A 14,190-nucleotide genomic window follows, 5' to 3' on the forward strand; every position below is an offset into this window, starting at 1 on the left:
TTTCCATGAGAAAAAAAATTATCTTTAATTGACTATATTGTTTAAATCATTAGTGAAGGTTGGTGTTGGGTGTGCTCACAGAATCACAGAAGATTTGTGTGAATCTTGTTTGACAATTAAACCCTTGCGTTGTAATGCATTTGATTTGCTAATAGGTTAAGATTTCTGCATCTGTATACAGGAGAAATTGGATTATAATTTTTCTCTCTTGTACTGTGCTTATTGAATTTGAGTGCCAATGTTTTGTTGGCTTCATAAGACAAGTTAGAGAGCATTCCCTCTTTTTTATTCTCTAGGAGAGCTTGTTAAAGTGGAAATATTTCTTTCTTAAATGTTTGGAAAATTAACCATTGAAGGCAGTATGACCTGGAATTATTTTGTGAGAAGGTTTAATTATGGATTCAATTGCTTTTTTATAAAGATAATGAGAGAGTGGGCACCAAGTATGCTTTACAGGCAACACAGAAACAGAAAAACTGTATTTGAAGGAGAAAATTTTAAAATTGTATCTTCTTGGTCTCAGTGTTCTTTCTCAATGAAATAACTAGTGTTCTGGCCAGCAGATATTTTTCATCTGTTCAACAAATATTTATTGGGTATTTTATATTCTGCAAGGCAGTGAAGATATAATTATAAACAAACATTGTTCTTGACCTCTTGAAACTTACAGTCTGCTAGGGAAAACATGCACTGAAAAGGTACTTACTTACAAAATATTTTTTACTTGTTACCATATTGAGTCATGTAAAAAAGTAGTGAATATTTATAATAGCCATTATTGAAGCTGAGTGAGACATGCCAGGCAGTATTGATGGCCCAGCTGAGGTTGAGATGATAAATTAGTAAAGGTATCAGGCCATATACATAGCTGTGTAATTTTTTTTCTTCAGGAAGCAAAGAAGGTAAATTATTGAATTCATCTAATATTGGGCATTTTCAGGTTGGTTAGGTTAAAAGGTGAGGAAATGAGAACCCAGACACTATAGGGACACATGCATTTCCTCAGAACGGTTCTCATCCAAGATTAGTGCTTGGAAGTCAGGAAATTCTTTTTGTTTCAGATCCTGATTCTGCTAGTGATTGTGATGTGCTCATTTTTTTTCTGGAGTCTGTTCACTTACTGGAGAGATAGGTGGCTCACCGTCGGGCTGTCATTGCAGGTAAGCACCATCCTTAGTTGTAGTCCTGTCTGTCCAAATGTGTTCAGCCTGACTTTTGGCTTTCTTCCAGATCTTTGCTCCCTACATACACCTGAGCAGCATAGCTATGATGGTTATTCTTTCATGGCCTTTGGCTTTCTACTTGATCCGTTTGGAAGGAGAAGGTATGTTCTGTGGGTGAAACCTTGCCTGATCCTTTCTGTTCTGCCTTTAACTTCTGTATCTTACTCAGTAAAACAAGCTGGATGGATAGCCACCAGTATACCTCTTTGAAATTCATTCAGCTTATTACTCAGTCATGCTCCTTATAGTCAGACAACCCCACATGACCTATCATAGCATTTCCCTGATCAAACCAATCTTCTTGTAAAGAGGGATTCTCCTTCTAGAAAAGTAAGAATTTTCTCTGTTTTGTTTTACATTGACTGTCTTGAAATGGATTGGGTTTAGGGAGAGAATAGAGGCAATTTTATTTGACTAGAATTATAGTATAAATCCCAGTTCTTTAAGTTTGTTTTTAAATATTACTAGTTTCAACTGATGAACCAGGTGCAGATGTCCATGGGTACATCTTAGTAACTCAAGAGTAGAAGCGTGTGAGTCCCTGTCACATCTGGGAACTGCCCCAGAAGCAGAAATGTGTGCCTCTGCTACTGGTTTCCTCTCCATTCTTTGCCCTAATATCATGGAAACAAAAAAGAATCAGAGGTGTACATGAAACTGTTTTGACAATGGAGTTATTTCTCAACACCCTTACTGAGAAACCAGTCTGTGTCGTTTTTATTATTGGTTAAACAAGGAGTGCTTGCATCCTGCTTGTATAAAGATACAGGCAAGAGAAAGACTAGGATTGCAGTGTTGCCCTTGTGTGTTTGTATACACGTATATATGTAGGTGGAGGGTGAATTTTAGGAAATGTTTCTGGGGGCAGGATCTTAGAAGAAACAATAATTAACTCTTTTCTTTTCCTAAATTTTAGCTAGATTCAGAAGATACCAGATGACATGTAATGAGAGAAAAAGAAACAGATGTAATGTGCTCACAAAGTTGAGAGGTTAGAGCTGAAGATCTATGTTCAAAAGTGACATAGGTGGTAATTTTAAAACTTACAATTGGGTAAAATTTTCAGAGGTCTAAAATAGTAAGTGGGAAATGGCCAATGAAAAATAGGTACTATGGTCAGGCTCTGTGTATGTGTGTGAGAGAGAGAGAGCGAGCAAAATACTGAGTACCTGTGGTGTCAGCTATCATATCAACTCTGTGAAGCAGCTATTAGCAGCAAGATAGCTCCATTTTTCAGAATGAAGATAATGAAGACCCAGAGAGGTGAAGCAACATATCTGAGTCACACAATGAAGAAGTGGTAGCATCTGGCTTTGAATTCACATTTCTGTCAACTACTATCCCTTCTGGGCTTCTGGCTTAGTAGGTAAAGAATCTGCCTGCCATGCAGGAGATGCAGGTTCAATCCTTGGTTCAGCAAGATCCGTTAGAGTAGGAAAATGGCAACCCACTCCAGTATTCTTGCCTGAAAAATCCCAGAGAAGCCTTGCAGCCTAGTCCAAAGGGTCACAAAGAGTTGGACACAAACACACATCAGCACTGTCCCTTCTACTCTACCTTACTGCCTGAAATACAGAGGCATTTAAAGCTTATCGTTGGCCTTCCCTGGTGGCTCAGTGGTAAAGAATCCACCCGCCAGTGCAGAAGATGTGAGTTTGATCCATGGGTTGGGAAGAGACTCTGGAGAAGGAAATGGCAGTCCACTCCAGTCTTCTTGTCTGGGAAACCCATGGATGGAGGAGCCCAGTGTGCTACAGTCCATGGGTCACAAAGAGTCAGACATGACTCAGTGACTAACAAAGCTTATTTTTAAAGGGCTTCCGGGCTTTCTCAGAACCAACTAAACTCCTCTTTCTGAGAAGATATTCCTTAACAGTCCCTCTTTTTCCTTTGCTTCTCACCTCTTGTACAATTCATTCCTTTGTAAATTTACATTTGTAACAGTAGTGATTTAATAATAATGCTTATATTTGGATATTCCTGTGCTTTCAAACCATTGAGAGAACATAAGGATGTGAAAGAAATATAGAGTAAATCAGTGAGTCTACAGAGTTAGTGAACCCATGGACTGAATATTTATTGGTTGTTGCTTGGGGATAGTTAGTTGCTTGGGATGGTTCTCCATTCCTGTTTGCCTTTTTTTCCTCCTTACTTCCTCTTCCTTCAACTTTTTCAGCTCTACAAGTGGCTATTGGATTGCCCTTTTTTCTTATCCTTTTGTGTCTCTATTTGCTTCCATTGGGGAATTTTTCTCCCTGCGTTCAGGAGAAGGATAAATTGGCACCCAAGCCGGACTTGTTTGGACATAGAGGTGCACCCATGGTAGGTCTGAGCATGAAGAATGTGGGTGAGTACAGGTGTGCATGGGTGTAGAGGGCCCATCAGATCCTCGGAACCCCCTGGAGAAGTAAAGGGGTTGACTTGAGATGACAAGAATAAGTAAGTAATTGTAGAGGTTGGACTTGAACTCACCTAATTCCCAGTTCATTTCTCTTTATTGTGTCCAATGACATTGCCTCAGATGAGCAGAGTCCCCAAATCAGATTTGGTAGACGAGAAGGTAGGCAGGTTCTTTGAACAAAGAGCCAAGGGAACCAAATTTTACTTTCTAAAGTCCTTTCTTACTGGGTCCTATCACTACCCTAAAAGGGATGTCAGCAGAAAAGACTGTGAGATTAAAAGCCTGATGTCCTTTTCTTCCACAGCTGGGGCCTGAGAATACCATAATGGCCTTTGAGAAAGCTGTTGAACATGGGGCCTGTGGACTGGAGAGTGATGTACATATAAGGTAGGAAGGAAGGAACCAGGGTGGGAGGAGAAAAGACCAGTGGATGACTCTAGCCTGGCCTAAGCTGTAGAGAGGGCAAGCCCTGGGAGCTTCTCCCTTATTCACCTGGTACATCTGTGGATAACACACATACGTAAATCACTTCTCCTTTACAAACCACATATCTGCACCCCTGCATTCTCAATCACAGGCTCATAAATCACACACTGAATATAGTCTCCACAAGTAGCTCAAATTTGTGTCCCCTGCCAGCATGCTGACAACTTGTCTCCATGCCCTACCTTAGCAACCTATTTAATTAATTAATTAACATTCCCTGGGCACCTACTGTATCCTTCTGAGTGCTAGGGAGAGGAAGATGAGTGAGATAGAGAGTTCTGCCCAAGAGCTGTTCCCAGCCAGTGAAGGAGACATGGCATGTTTACAAAGAACCTTATTCCTTTTATGAATCTTAACATTTTAAATAACATTTTCCAGGGCCTTTGAATAATACTTAGGCATTTTAGTTAAATGCTTTAGATATTTCAAACTGCATTTATGCATTTAATGTGTTTTCTTTTTTAGGTACTGCAGTTTCAGTCTTTTCAGAATACTTGAGTAATTCTTACAAATCTAACACATTAAATGTATAACTATATACATTGTTTGATATATTTCAAATCCTTTTATAAATGAGATGTGAACTTATAATCACAAATCTAGATCAGTTACTCAATTTCGTATTTTAAATTGGATTTACAAAGATTACCTTTGTAAATTACCTTTCCAAATTACCTTAAAGATAATTTTACTTAAAATTTACCTAAAATTCCAAATACCCAAAGATTCAAGTACAAATATTAATGACATATGTATGGTTTTTTTGAACATACATATATTTAATTCTTCATTTCTCTACTTTGAAATGTACTTACTCACCAAGAAGACAATTAGGTTATTGAGGTTGCTTTGCCACATAAATATTTTGTGTTGGCCTCATGTTTTCAATTAAAATTTTTTTGAAGTAAAATACAAAACATTAAATTTACTATGCTTACTATTCTAAGACATATGTATCAGTGGTATTTTACATATTTTTAACATTGTGGAAACTTCAGCCAACTATCTCTGTGACTTCTTTTCATCTTGTAAAAGCTTTAGACCCATTAAACAATGATGCCCCATTCCCTCCTCCACCACCCCCCTGGCTCCTAGAAACTCCATTGTACTTTTCTGTTTCCATGATTTTTTCTGTATTTTAGGTACCTCTTATAAATGTATATTTCATATAGTATTTGATTTTTTTGTGACTGGCATGTCTGTCAGTCTTATAGCCTTCAAGTTCATTCATATTTTATTTCAAAATTGCCATCCTAAAAGGATGAATAATATTCCACCGTATATATATACTTGCATTTTGCTTTCATCAGTTTTGACACTTGGGTTGGTTTTACATTTTAGTTATAGTTAATAATGCTGCTTTGAACATGGGTGTATAAATATATCTTTGAGACTGCTTTCAGTTCTTTGGAGGTATATGTCCAGAAAGGGAATTGCTGAGTTACAATGATAATTCTCTTTTTAATTTTTTGAAGGACTGTCCTAGAGTTTTCCACAGTAGTTGCATCATCGTATGTTCCCACTTACAGTGTAGAAGTCTTCTAATTTCTCCACATCTTTGCCAACAGTTGTTATTTTCTGTTCTTTTGGTGGGCGCCATCTAATGGGTATAAAGTATGATATCTCATTATAATTTTGATTTGCATTTCCCTAGTGATAAGTGATGTTGACCATATTTTCCTATACTCACTATCTATTTATAGTCTTCTTTGGAGAAATGTCTATTCAAGTCCTTTGCCCATTTTTGAATTTTTTTTGTTTGTTTTTTAGTTTACTGAACTTCATTTTTTAAAATTGAAATACAGTTGGTTTATATTGCTGTGTTAGTTTCAGGTGCACAGCAAAGTGATTCAGATCTCTCTCTCTCTCTGTCATTTTTCAGATTCTTTTCTAGGGTTTTTTTTTTTTTTTTGCTGTTGAGTTTTAGAAGTTCTCTCTATATATTGGATATTAATCACTTATCAGATATTTAACTTGCAAATATTTTCCCATTAAAAGCAAAAGTAGGTTACTTTTTTACTCTATTGATATTGTCTTATGATGCACAGAATGTTAAATATTCATGAAGGCCAATTAGTTTATTTACATTGTTGTTGCCTGTATCTTTATTTTCATATCCAAGAAATCATTGCCAAATCATTGCCAAATATATTTCCCCCTATATTTTCTACTAAGAGATACATTGTTTTAATTTTTACATTTAGTTCTTTGATCCATTTTGAGTTTTTGTATGCAATTTTAGGCAGTGGTCCAGTTTTATTCTTTTCATGTGAATATCCAGCACCATTTGTTGAAAAGATTGTTTTTTTTCTCCCTGTTGAGTGGTCTTACCACCCTTGCCAAAGGTCATCTGACCATATATGCAAGGGTATATCTAGACTCTGTTCTGTTCCTTGTCTGTTTGTCTTTATTCTAGTACCCTACTGTTTTGATTACTGTAGGTTTGTAGTAAGTTTTTAATCAAGAAGCGTTAGTACTCTAGTTTTGTTTTTATTTTTTAAAATTGTTTTGGTTGTTTGGGATCCCTTGTGATTCCATATGAATTTTAGGATGACTTTTTCTTTCTTCAAAAAATGTCATTGGAGGCCAAGATAATAAGAGAGTAGGATAACCATGAGCTTGTCTCTTCCATGGGCACACCAGAACTGCAACTACTTACAGAGAAACTATCTGTGAGAATGACCTGAAGACTAGCAGAAAAGGTCTTCTACAAATAAAGATATAAGGAAGGAACCACAGTGAGACAGGTAGGAGGAGCAGTGATTTGGTATAGTTAAGACTTTATACCCCAGGGTAGGCGAGCCACAAATGCAATTATAAGTATTATCACAGAGGTTCTTCCCAAGGAGTGAGGAGTTTGAGCCTTACATTGGGATTCCCACCTCAGAGGTCTTCCACTGGGAAGATGAGCACCCAAGAGCATTTCACTTTGGGTGAGTAGGGTTTACTTTTAGGAGAGCCAGAGGGCTGTGGGAAGTAGAGACTCCATACTTAAATAGAAAACACAAACGCTCACACACTCATGAGATTCAGGGCAGAAACAGTGATTTGAAAGAATCTTTGGTCAGACTCACTTGATCTTTGACAACCTCCTGGAGAGACAGGAGGTAGTTGAAACTCATCATGGACACAGACGCTGGCAGCAGTGGTGCTGGAGAAGACTCTTGAGAGTCCCTTAGACTGGCCAGGAGATCAAACCAGTCAATCCTAAAGAAAATCAACCCTGAATATTCATTGGAAGGACTGATGCTGAAGCTGAAACTCCAGTACTTTGGCCACCTGATGCAAAGAGCCGACTCATTGGAAAAGACCCTGATGCTGGGAAAGATTGAAGACAGAAGGAGAAGAGAGTGACAGAGGATGAGAGGGTTGGATGGCATCACTGATGCAATTGACATGAACTTGGGCAAACTCTAGGAGATGATGAGGTATAGGGAAGCCTGGCATGTTGCAGTCCATGGAGTCATGATGAGTTGGCCATGACTAGGTGACTGAACAACAACAATCAGAGACTTCTGATACAACCTTAAGCATACTAACATTCACATTTGGGTGGGGGAGTCTAATAGTGATAAGCCCTTAAGAAGGAAATGGCAACCTGCTCCAGTATTCTTGCCTGGGAAATCCCATGGATAGAGGAGACTGACAAGCTATAGTCTCTGGGGTTGCAAAGAGTCAGACATGGTTTAGTGACTAAACAGCAAGTAGCAGCAGCAGAAAGAGGAGAGAGAAGGTGTGCAGAGAATATATTTGAAGACATAATAGCTGAAAACTTTCCTAACCTTGAAAAGGAAACAGACATCCAAGTCAAAGAAGGACAGAGAATACCAAACAGATCAAACCCAAAGAAGTTCACACCAAGACAAATTATAATTGAAATGGCAAAAGTTAAAGAGAAAATCTTAAAAGCAGCAAGGGAAAAGCAAAAAATTATGTACAAAGGAATTCCTATAAGATTCTGAGCTGAGTTTTTGGCAGAAACTATACGGGCCATGAAGGTCAGTTATTTAAAATAATAAACAGGAAAAATCTTTAACCAGGAATACTCTATAAGGTTCTCACTCACATTTGAAGGTGAAATAAAGTTTGATCCAACCAGTCAGTCCTAAAGGAAATCAGTCTTGAATATTCATTGGAAGCTGGAACTCCAATTCTTTGGCCACCTGATGCAAAGAACTGACTCATTGGAAAAGACCCTGATGCTGGGGAAGATTGAAGACTGGAGGAGAAGGGGACAACAGAGGATGAGGTGGTTGGATGGCATCACCAACTCAGTGGACATGAGTGTGAGTAAGCTCCCGGAGTTGGTGTAGGACAGGGAAGCTTGGTGTGCTGCAGTCCATGGGGTCACAAGAGTCGGATACGACTGAGTGAACTGTACTGAACTGAAGACTAAAAGAATTCAGCTCCATGAAACCAGCTTTACCAGAAATGTTAAAGGGACTGCTCTAAGTGGAAAAGGCCACAACTAGAAATATGAAAAATTTGAAAGGAAAAAGTTCATTGGTAAAGGCAAATATGCAGTAAATGTAGAAGATCATTCACTTGTAAAGCTAGTAGGAAGGTTGCAAGGTAAAAGTAAGAAAGTCATCTATATCCACAATAAGTAGTTAAGGGATGCACAAAATAAGAAGGTGTAAAATATGATGTCAGACCAGGCATCTTGTGGCTGTGTTGTGCTTGTGAGCCTTGTAGGGCCAGGAGGACCGATTACTGCATGGGGAGAAGGCCAACAGTGGCTTGAGGAAGGTCCTAGCCCTTCTGCACTTAATGTCTGGCAGAACTGACTTGGGACAGTGAGGCAGTCCTTCCCAGTCACTAGGATAATCAGCTGGTTGGCCACACATTTGAGTACACACCAAGATATTGAGAAGCCAGATGAGAAGCCCAGACTGCGATGTTGAAATGGGTTAATAAGGATCTTAATGACTTAGCCCATGAGCCCTCATCAGTGTTTTTTCAGGTCCATTTGGTGCAGATGGATTTCATTGGCAAACCATAATTAGGGTACCTAATGATAGCCTATATGAAGGCGGCATATTCTTTTTTTAATTTTTTCCCATTTATTTTTATTAGTTGGAGGCTAATTATTTTACAGTATTGTAGTGGTTTTTGCCATACATTGACATGAATCAGCCATGGATTTACATGTGTTCTCCTTCCCGATCCCCCCTTCTGCCTCCCTCTCCATCCTATCCCTCTGGGTCTTCCCATTGCACCAGCCCTGAGCACTTGTCTCATGCATCCAACCTGGGCTGGTGATCTGTTTCATCCTTGACAGTATACTTGTTTCAATGCTATGGCATATTCTTTTTAACAATTGATTTTCCTACAGACTGCCCCTTCAAACCACTTACCATTGCATTTACAACAGGAATTTATCATCCAAGTATTAAAAGTAATGGCAGCATTTGTCTCCTAAGATCACAGTGGTCTCCCACTTTAGCTATATATATATATATACATATATATATAATATATCTAAATATGTAAGCAGCATCACATTCCATAAAATTTCATTAAAAAGCAGCAGCATACCTATTCTTTTCAAATGCAAATCAGACATTCTCCAGGACAGATTACATGCTAGGCCATAAAACAAGCCTCAGTAAGTTTAAGAACACTGAAATTATATCAGACCTCTCTCTCAACCACAGTGCTATAAGCATATAAATCAATTAGAAGGAAAAAACCTGGAAAACATAAAAACACGTGGAGGCTAAAGAATGATACTAAACAACCAATGAGTCACTGAAGAAATCAAAGAAGAAAAAATAATACCTGGAAGCAAAATGAAAAAACAGTGATCTAAAATTTATGGAATGTAGCAAAAGCAGTTTTAAGACAGAAGTTTGTAGTACTACAAGCCAACCTTAGGAAACAATAAGTAAATAACATAACCTTACACCTAAAATGATTAGAAAAAGAATATCAAACAAAACTCAAAAGTTAAGAAAAATCATAAAGCTGAGAGCAGAAATAAGTAAGAGAGAAATTATAAAGCAACAAAAACAATCACCGAAAGTATGAACTGGTTCTTTGAAAAGAGACACAAGATTGTTAAATCTTTAGCCTAAATCTTCAAGAAAAAAAAAACAACCCTAAATCAATAAAGTCAGAAATGATTAAGGGAAACTTAACCACAAACAGCACAGAAATATAAAGGAGCAGAAGAGCTTGCTATGGACCTATCAATGACTCATTAATGAATTTGGTAAAGTATCAGGCTATGGAATTAATGCACAGAAATATATTGCATTTCTATATACTAAAAGAACTATCAGAAAGAGAAATTAAAATAATCCCATTCACAATGACATCAAAAAAAGTAGAATACTTGGAAACAAATCTTACTAAGGAGCTAAAACATCTACACTTTGAAAACTGCAAGACATAATAAATTAAACTGCAGATGACAGAGAAGTATGGAAAGATACACCATGCTCGTGGACTGAAAGAATTAATAATGTTAAAATGACCATACCAACCCGATGAAATCTACAGATTCAGTGCAATCTCTATTAAAATGTCAACTGAATTTTTCACAGATCTAGAACAAATAATTCCAAAATTTTTATGGGAACACAGAAAACCTCTGAGTACCCAAAACAGTCTTAAGATGGAGGAGTCCCTCCAAAGTGTACTGTAGAGCTACAGTAATCAAAACAAGATGATGTAGGCACAAAAACACACATAGATCAGTGGAACAGAATAGAGAGCCCAGAAATGAGTCCATAGTTATATGGGCAGTTAATATATATACATGGAGACTAAAATATGCATTGGGGAAAGGAAAGACTCTTCAAAAAATGGTGTTGGGAAAACTGTACCACTTTCTCACACCATATACAAAATAAACTCAAAATGAGTTAAAGTCTAATGTGTAAGATTATAAAACGTAAACTTGTAGAAGAAAACATAGGTAATGTACTGTTTGACTTAAGTCTTGGAATTTTGAAGGGAGGTCTGTTTCGTTAGGCTAAGGAAATAGAAGCAAAAATAAATGAGACAACATCAAATGAAAAAAGCTTTTTCTCAGTGAAGGAAACTCAACAAATTGAAAAATCTGTGTACTGAATGGGAGAAGATATTTGCAAATGACATATCTGACAAGTGATTAATATCTTAAAGTATATAAAGAACTCATAGAAGTCAGCATCAAAGAAACAACCAACTAAAAAATGAACAAAGGACCGGAATAGACATTTTTTTAAAGGAGATATGTGGCCAACAGACATATGAAAAGATACTCTATATCACTAATCAACAGGAAAATGCAAATCAAAATCACAATGAGATATCCCCTCACACATGTCAGAATGGCTATTAACAAAAAGATAACAAATTACAAATATTGGCAAGGATGTGGAGAGAAAGGAACTCTTGTGTGCTGTATGTAAAGTATATTTGAATAAAACTAGGGGGAAGTCACTGAGATTTTGATTGGAGTTGCATGAATCTTCTCATTGCTTTGGTTAATAGTAACATATTAACAATGTTAATTTTTTCAATCAGTGAACCTTGGATGTGTTTACATTTATCTGTGTCTTCCTCCACTTCTTTCAGAAATATTTTCTTGTTTTCATTGCATAAATCTTTCACCTGCTTTGTTTTAAATTCATTCTTTTAAGTATTTTTTTCTTTTTGAATCCATTTTAAATAACATTGTTTTTGTAATTTCTGTAATTAGTGACCAGAGTGGAGATTTCTTTTATTTGGAGTATAGGATCTCTTTTTGACACCCTGAGTCTTACCATGCTTTGCAAGTTATTCCATGAACCTGTACACAGATTTTTCATTCTTAGTGCATAGAAATGCAACTGATTTTTGGATGTTTCCTTGGTATTGCTGTTTTGTGGAATTTATTTATTCTGTTTCTTTTTGTTAAGGAAATTTTAGGCTTTTCTGCATATAAGAATTTTTGTTGTTCAGTCATTGTCACGTCTGACTCTTTGTGGCCCTGTGGACAGCAGCTTGCCAGGCTCCCCTATCCTTCACTATCTCCCAGAGTTTGCTCAAATTCATATGCATTGAGTTGGTGATGGTATCTAATTGTCTCATCTCTGCTGCCCTCTTCTCTTTTTGCTTTCAGTCTTTCCCAGCATCAGGGTCTTTTCCAGTGAGTTGGCTCTTCGTATCAAGTGACCAAAGTATATAGCTTCAGCATTAGTCCCTTCAGTCAATATTCAGGGTTGATTTCCTTTAGGATTGACTGGTTTGATTTTCTTACAATCCAGGGGACTCTCTAGCACTGTAGTTTGAAAGCATCAATTCTTTGGCACTCAAACTTCTTTATGGTTCAACTCTCACATCTGTATATGACTACTGGAAAAACCATAGCTTTGACTATACAGACTTTTTTTTTTTACTCTAAAATTGGGCACAGGGATAAAAATAAAAATTCATTGCACTACTCAGACTTTTGTCAGCAAAGTAATGTCTCTGCTTTTTAATACACTGTCTAGGTTTGTCATAGCTTTCCTTCCAGGGGCAAGTATCTTTTAATTTCTTGGCTGAAGTCACTGTCCGCAGTGATTTTGGAGGCCAGGAAAATAAAATCTGCCACTGTTTCCAGTTTTTCCCCTTCTGTTTGCTATGAAGTGATGAGCCCAGATGCCATGATCTTAGTTTTTGAATGTTGAGTTTTAAGCCAGCTTTTTCACTGTCCTCTTTCATCTTCATCAAGAGGCTCTTTAGTTCCTCTTTGCTTTCTGCCATAAGGGTGGTAAAATCTTCACATCTGAGGTTGTTGATATTTTTCACAGCAGCCTTGATTCTAACTTGTGATTCATCCAGCTCTGCATTTTGCATGATATGCTCTGCATATAAGTGAAACAGGGTGCCAGTATATAACTCTTATTCTTTTCCCACTTTTGAACCAGTCATTTGTTCTATGTAAGGTTCAAACTGTTGCTTCTTGACCCACATACAAGTTTCTCAGGCCACAGGTAAGATGGTCTGGTATTCCCATCTCTTAAGAATTTTCCACAGTTTGTTGTGATCTGCACAGTCAAAGGCTTTAGTGTAGTCAATGAAGCAGAAGTTGATGTTTTTCTGGAGTTCCCCTTGCTTACTTTATGATCCAACAAATGTTGGCAATTTGATCTCTGGTTCCTCTGCCTTTTATAAACCCACCTTGTACATCTGGAAGTTCTTGGTTCATTTACTACTGAAGCTTAGTTTGAAGGATTTTGAGCATGACCTTACTAGCATGCAAAATGAATGCAATTTTTCGGGTAGTTTGAACATTCTCTGGCACTGTTCTTCTTTGAGATTGGAATGAAAACTGACCTTTTCCAATCCTGTGGCCACTGCTGACTTTTCCAAATTTACTGGTGTATTGACTGCAGCACTTTCACAGCATCATCTTTTAGGATTTGAAATAGCTCAACTGGAATTCCATCACCTCCACTAGCTTTGTTTGTAGTGATGCTTCCTAAGGCCCACTTGACTTCACACTCTAGGATGACTGGCTCTAGACAAACCATCATGGTTATCCTGGTCATTAAGACAATTTTTTGAATAGTTCCTCTGTGTATTCTTGCCACCTCTTCTTAATCTCTTCTGCTTCCATTAGGTGCTTACATTTCTGTCCTTTATTGTGCCCATCCTTACAAAAATGTTCCCTTGGTATCTCTAGCTTTCTTGATGAGATCTCTAATCTTTCCCATTCTGTTGTTTTTCTCTACAGTTCTTCTTCTTGTTCATAAAGAAGACTTTCTTATCTCTTCTTGCTATTTTCTTGAACTCTGCATTCAGTTGGGTTTATCTTTCCCTTCCTACCTTGCTTTTCATTTCTCTTCTTGTCTCAGCTATTTGTAAAGCCTCCTCAGACAACCACTCTGCCTTCTTGCATTTCTTTTTCTTTGGGATGGTTTTAGTCTCTGCCTCCTATACACTGTTACAAACCTCTCTGCATAGTTCTTCAGGCACTCTGTCTACCAGATCTAATCCCTTGAATCTATTTGTCACCTCCACTGTATAGTCAGTCATAAGGGATGTGATTTAGGTCATACCTGAATGGCCTAGAGGTTTTCCTTTCTTCAATTTAAGCCTGACGTTTTCAATAAGGAGCTTATA

At 37.5% G+C, this 14,190-nt stretch overlaps 1 protein-coding gene across 1 annotated transcript in view; it reads left to right on the forward strand.

The window, feature by feature from the left end:
• LOC136169202 (glycerophosphodiester phosphodiesterase domain-containing protein 4-like) overlaps positions 1-14,190 on the forward strand; it is a 130,300-nt gene that overhangs the window by 23,838 nt on the left and 92,272 nt on the right. The window contains exons 5-9 of the mRNA XM_065937016.1: positions 1,062-1,160; positions 1,231-1,324; positions 2,140-2,214; positions 3,400-3,545; positions 3,929-4,011. Coding sequence (XP_065793088.1) covers positions 1,062-1,160; positions 1,231-1,324; positions 2,140-2,214; positions 3,400-3,545; positions 3,929-4,011 — 497 coding nt within the window. The remainder of the gene's footprint in view (positions 1-1,061; positions 1,161-1,230; positions 1,325-2,139; positions 2,215-3,399; positions 3,546-3,928; positions 4,012-14,190) is intronic.

The sequence above is a fragment of the Muntiacus reevesi genome, chromosome 5 (genome assembly GCF_963930625.1).
Source record: "Muntiacus reevesi chromosome 5, mMunRee1.1, whole genome shotgun sequence".
Taxonomy (NCBI): domain Eukaryota; kingdom Metazoa; phylum Chordata; class Mammalia; order Artiodactyla; family Cervidae; genus Muntiacus; species Muntiacus reevesi.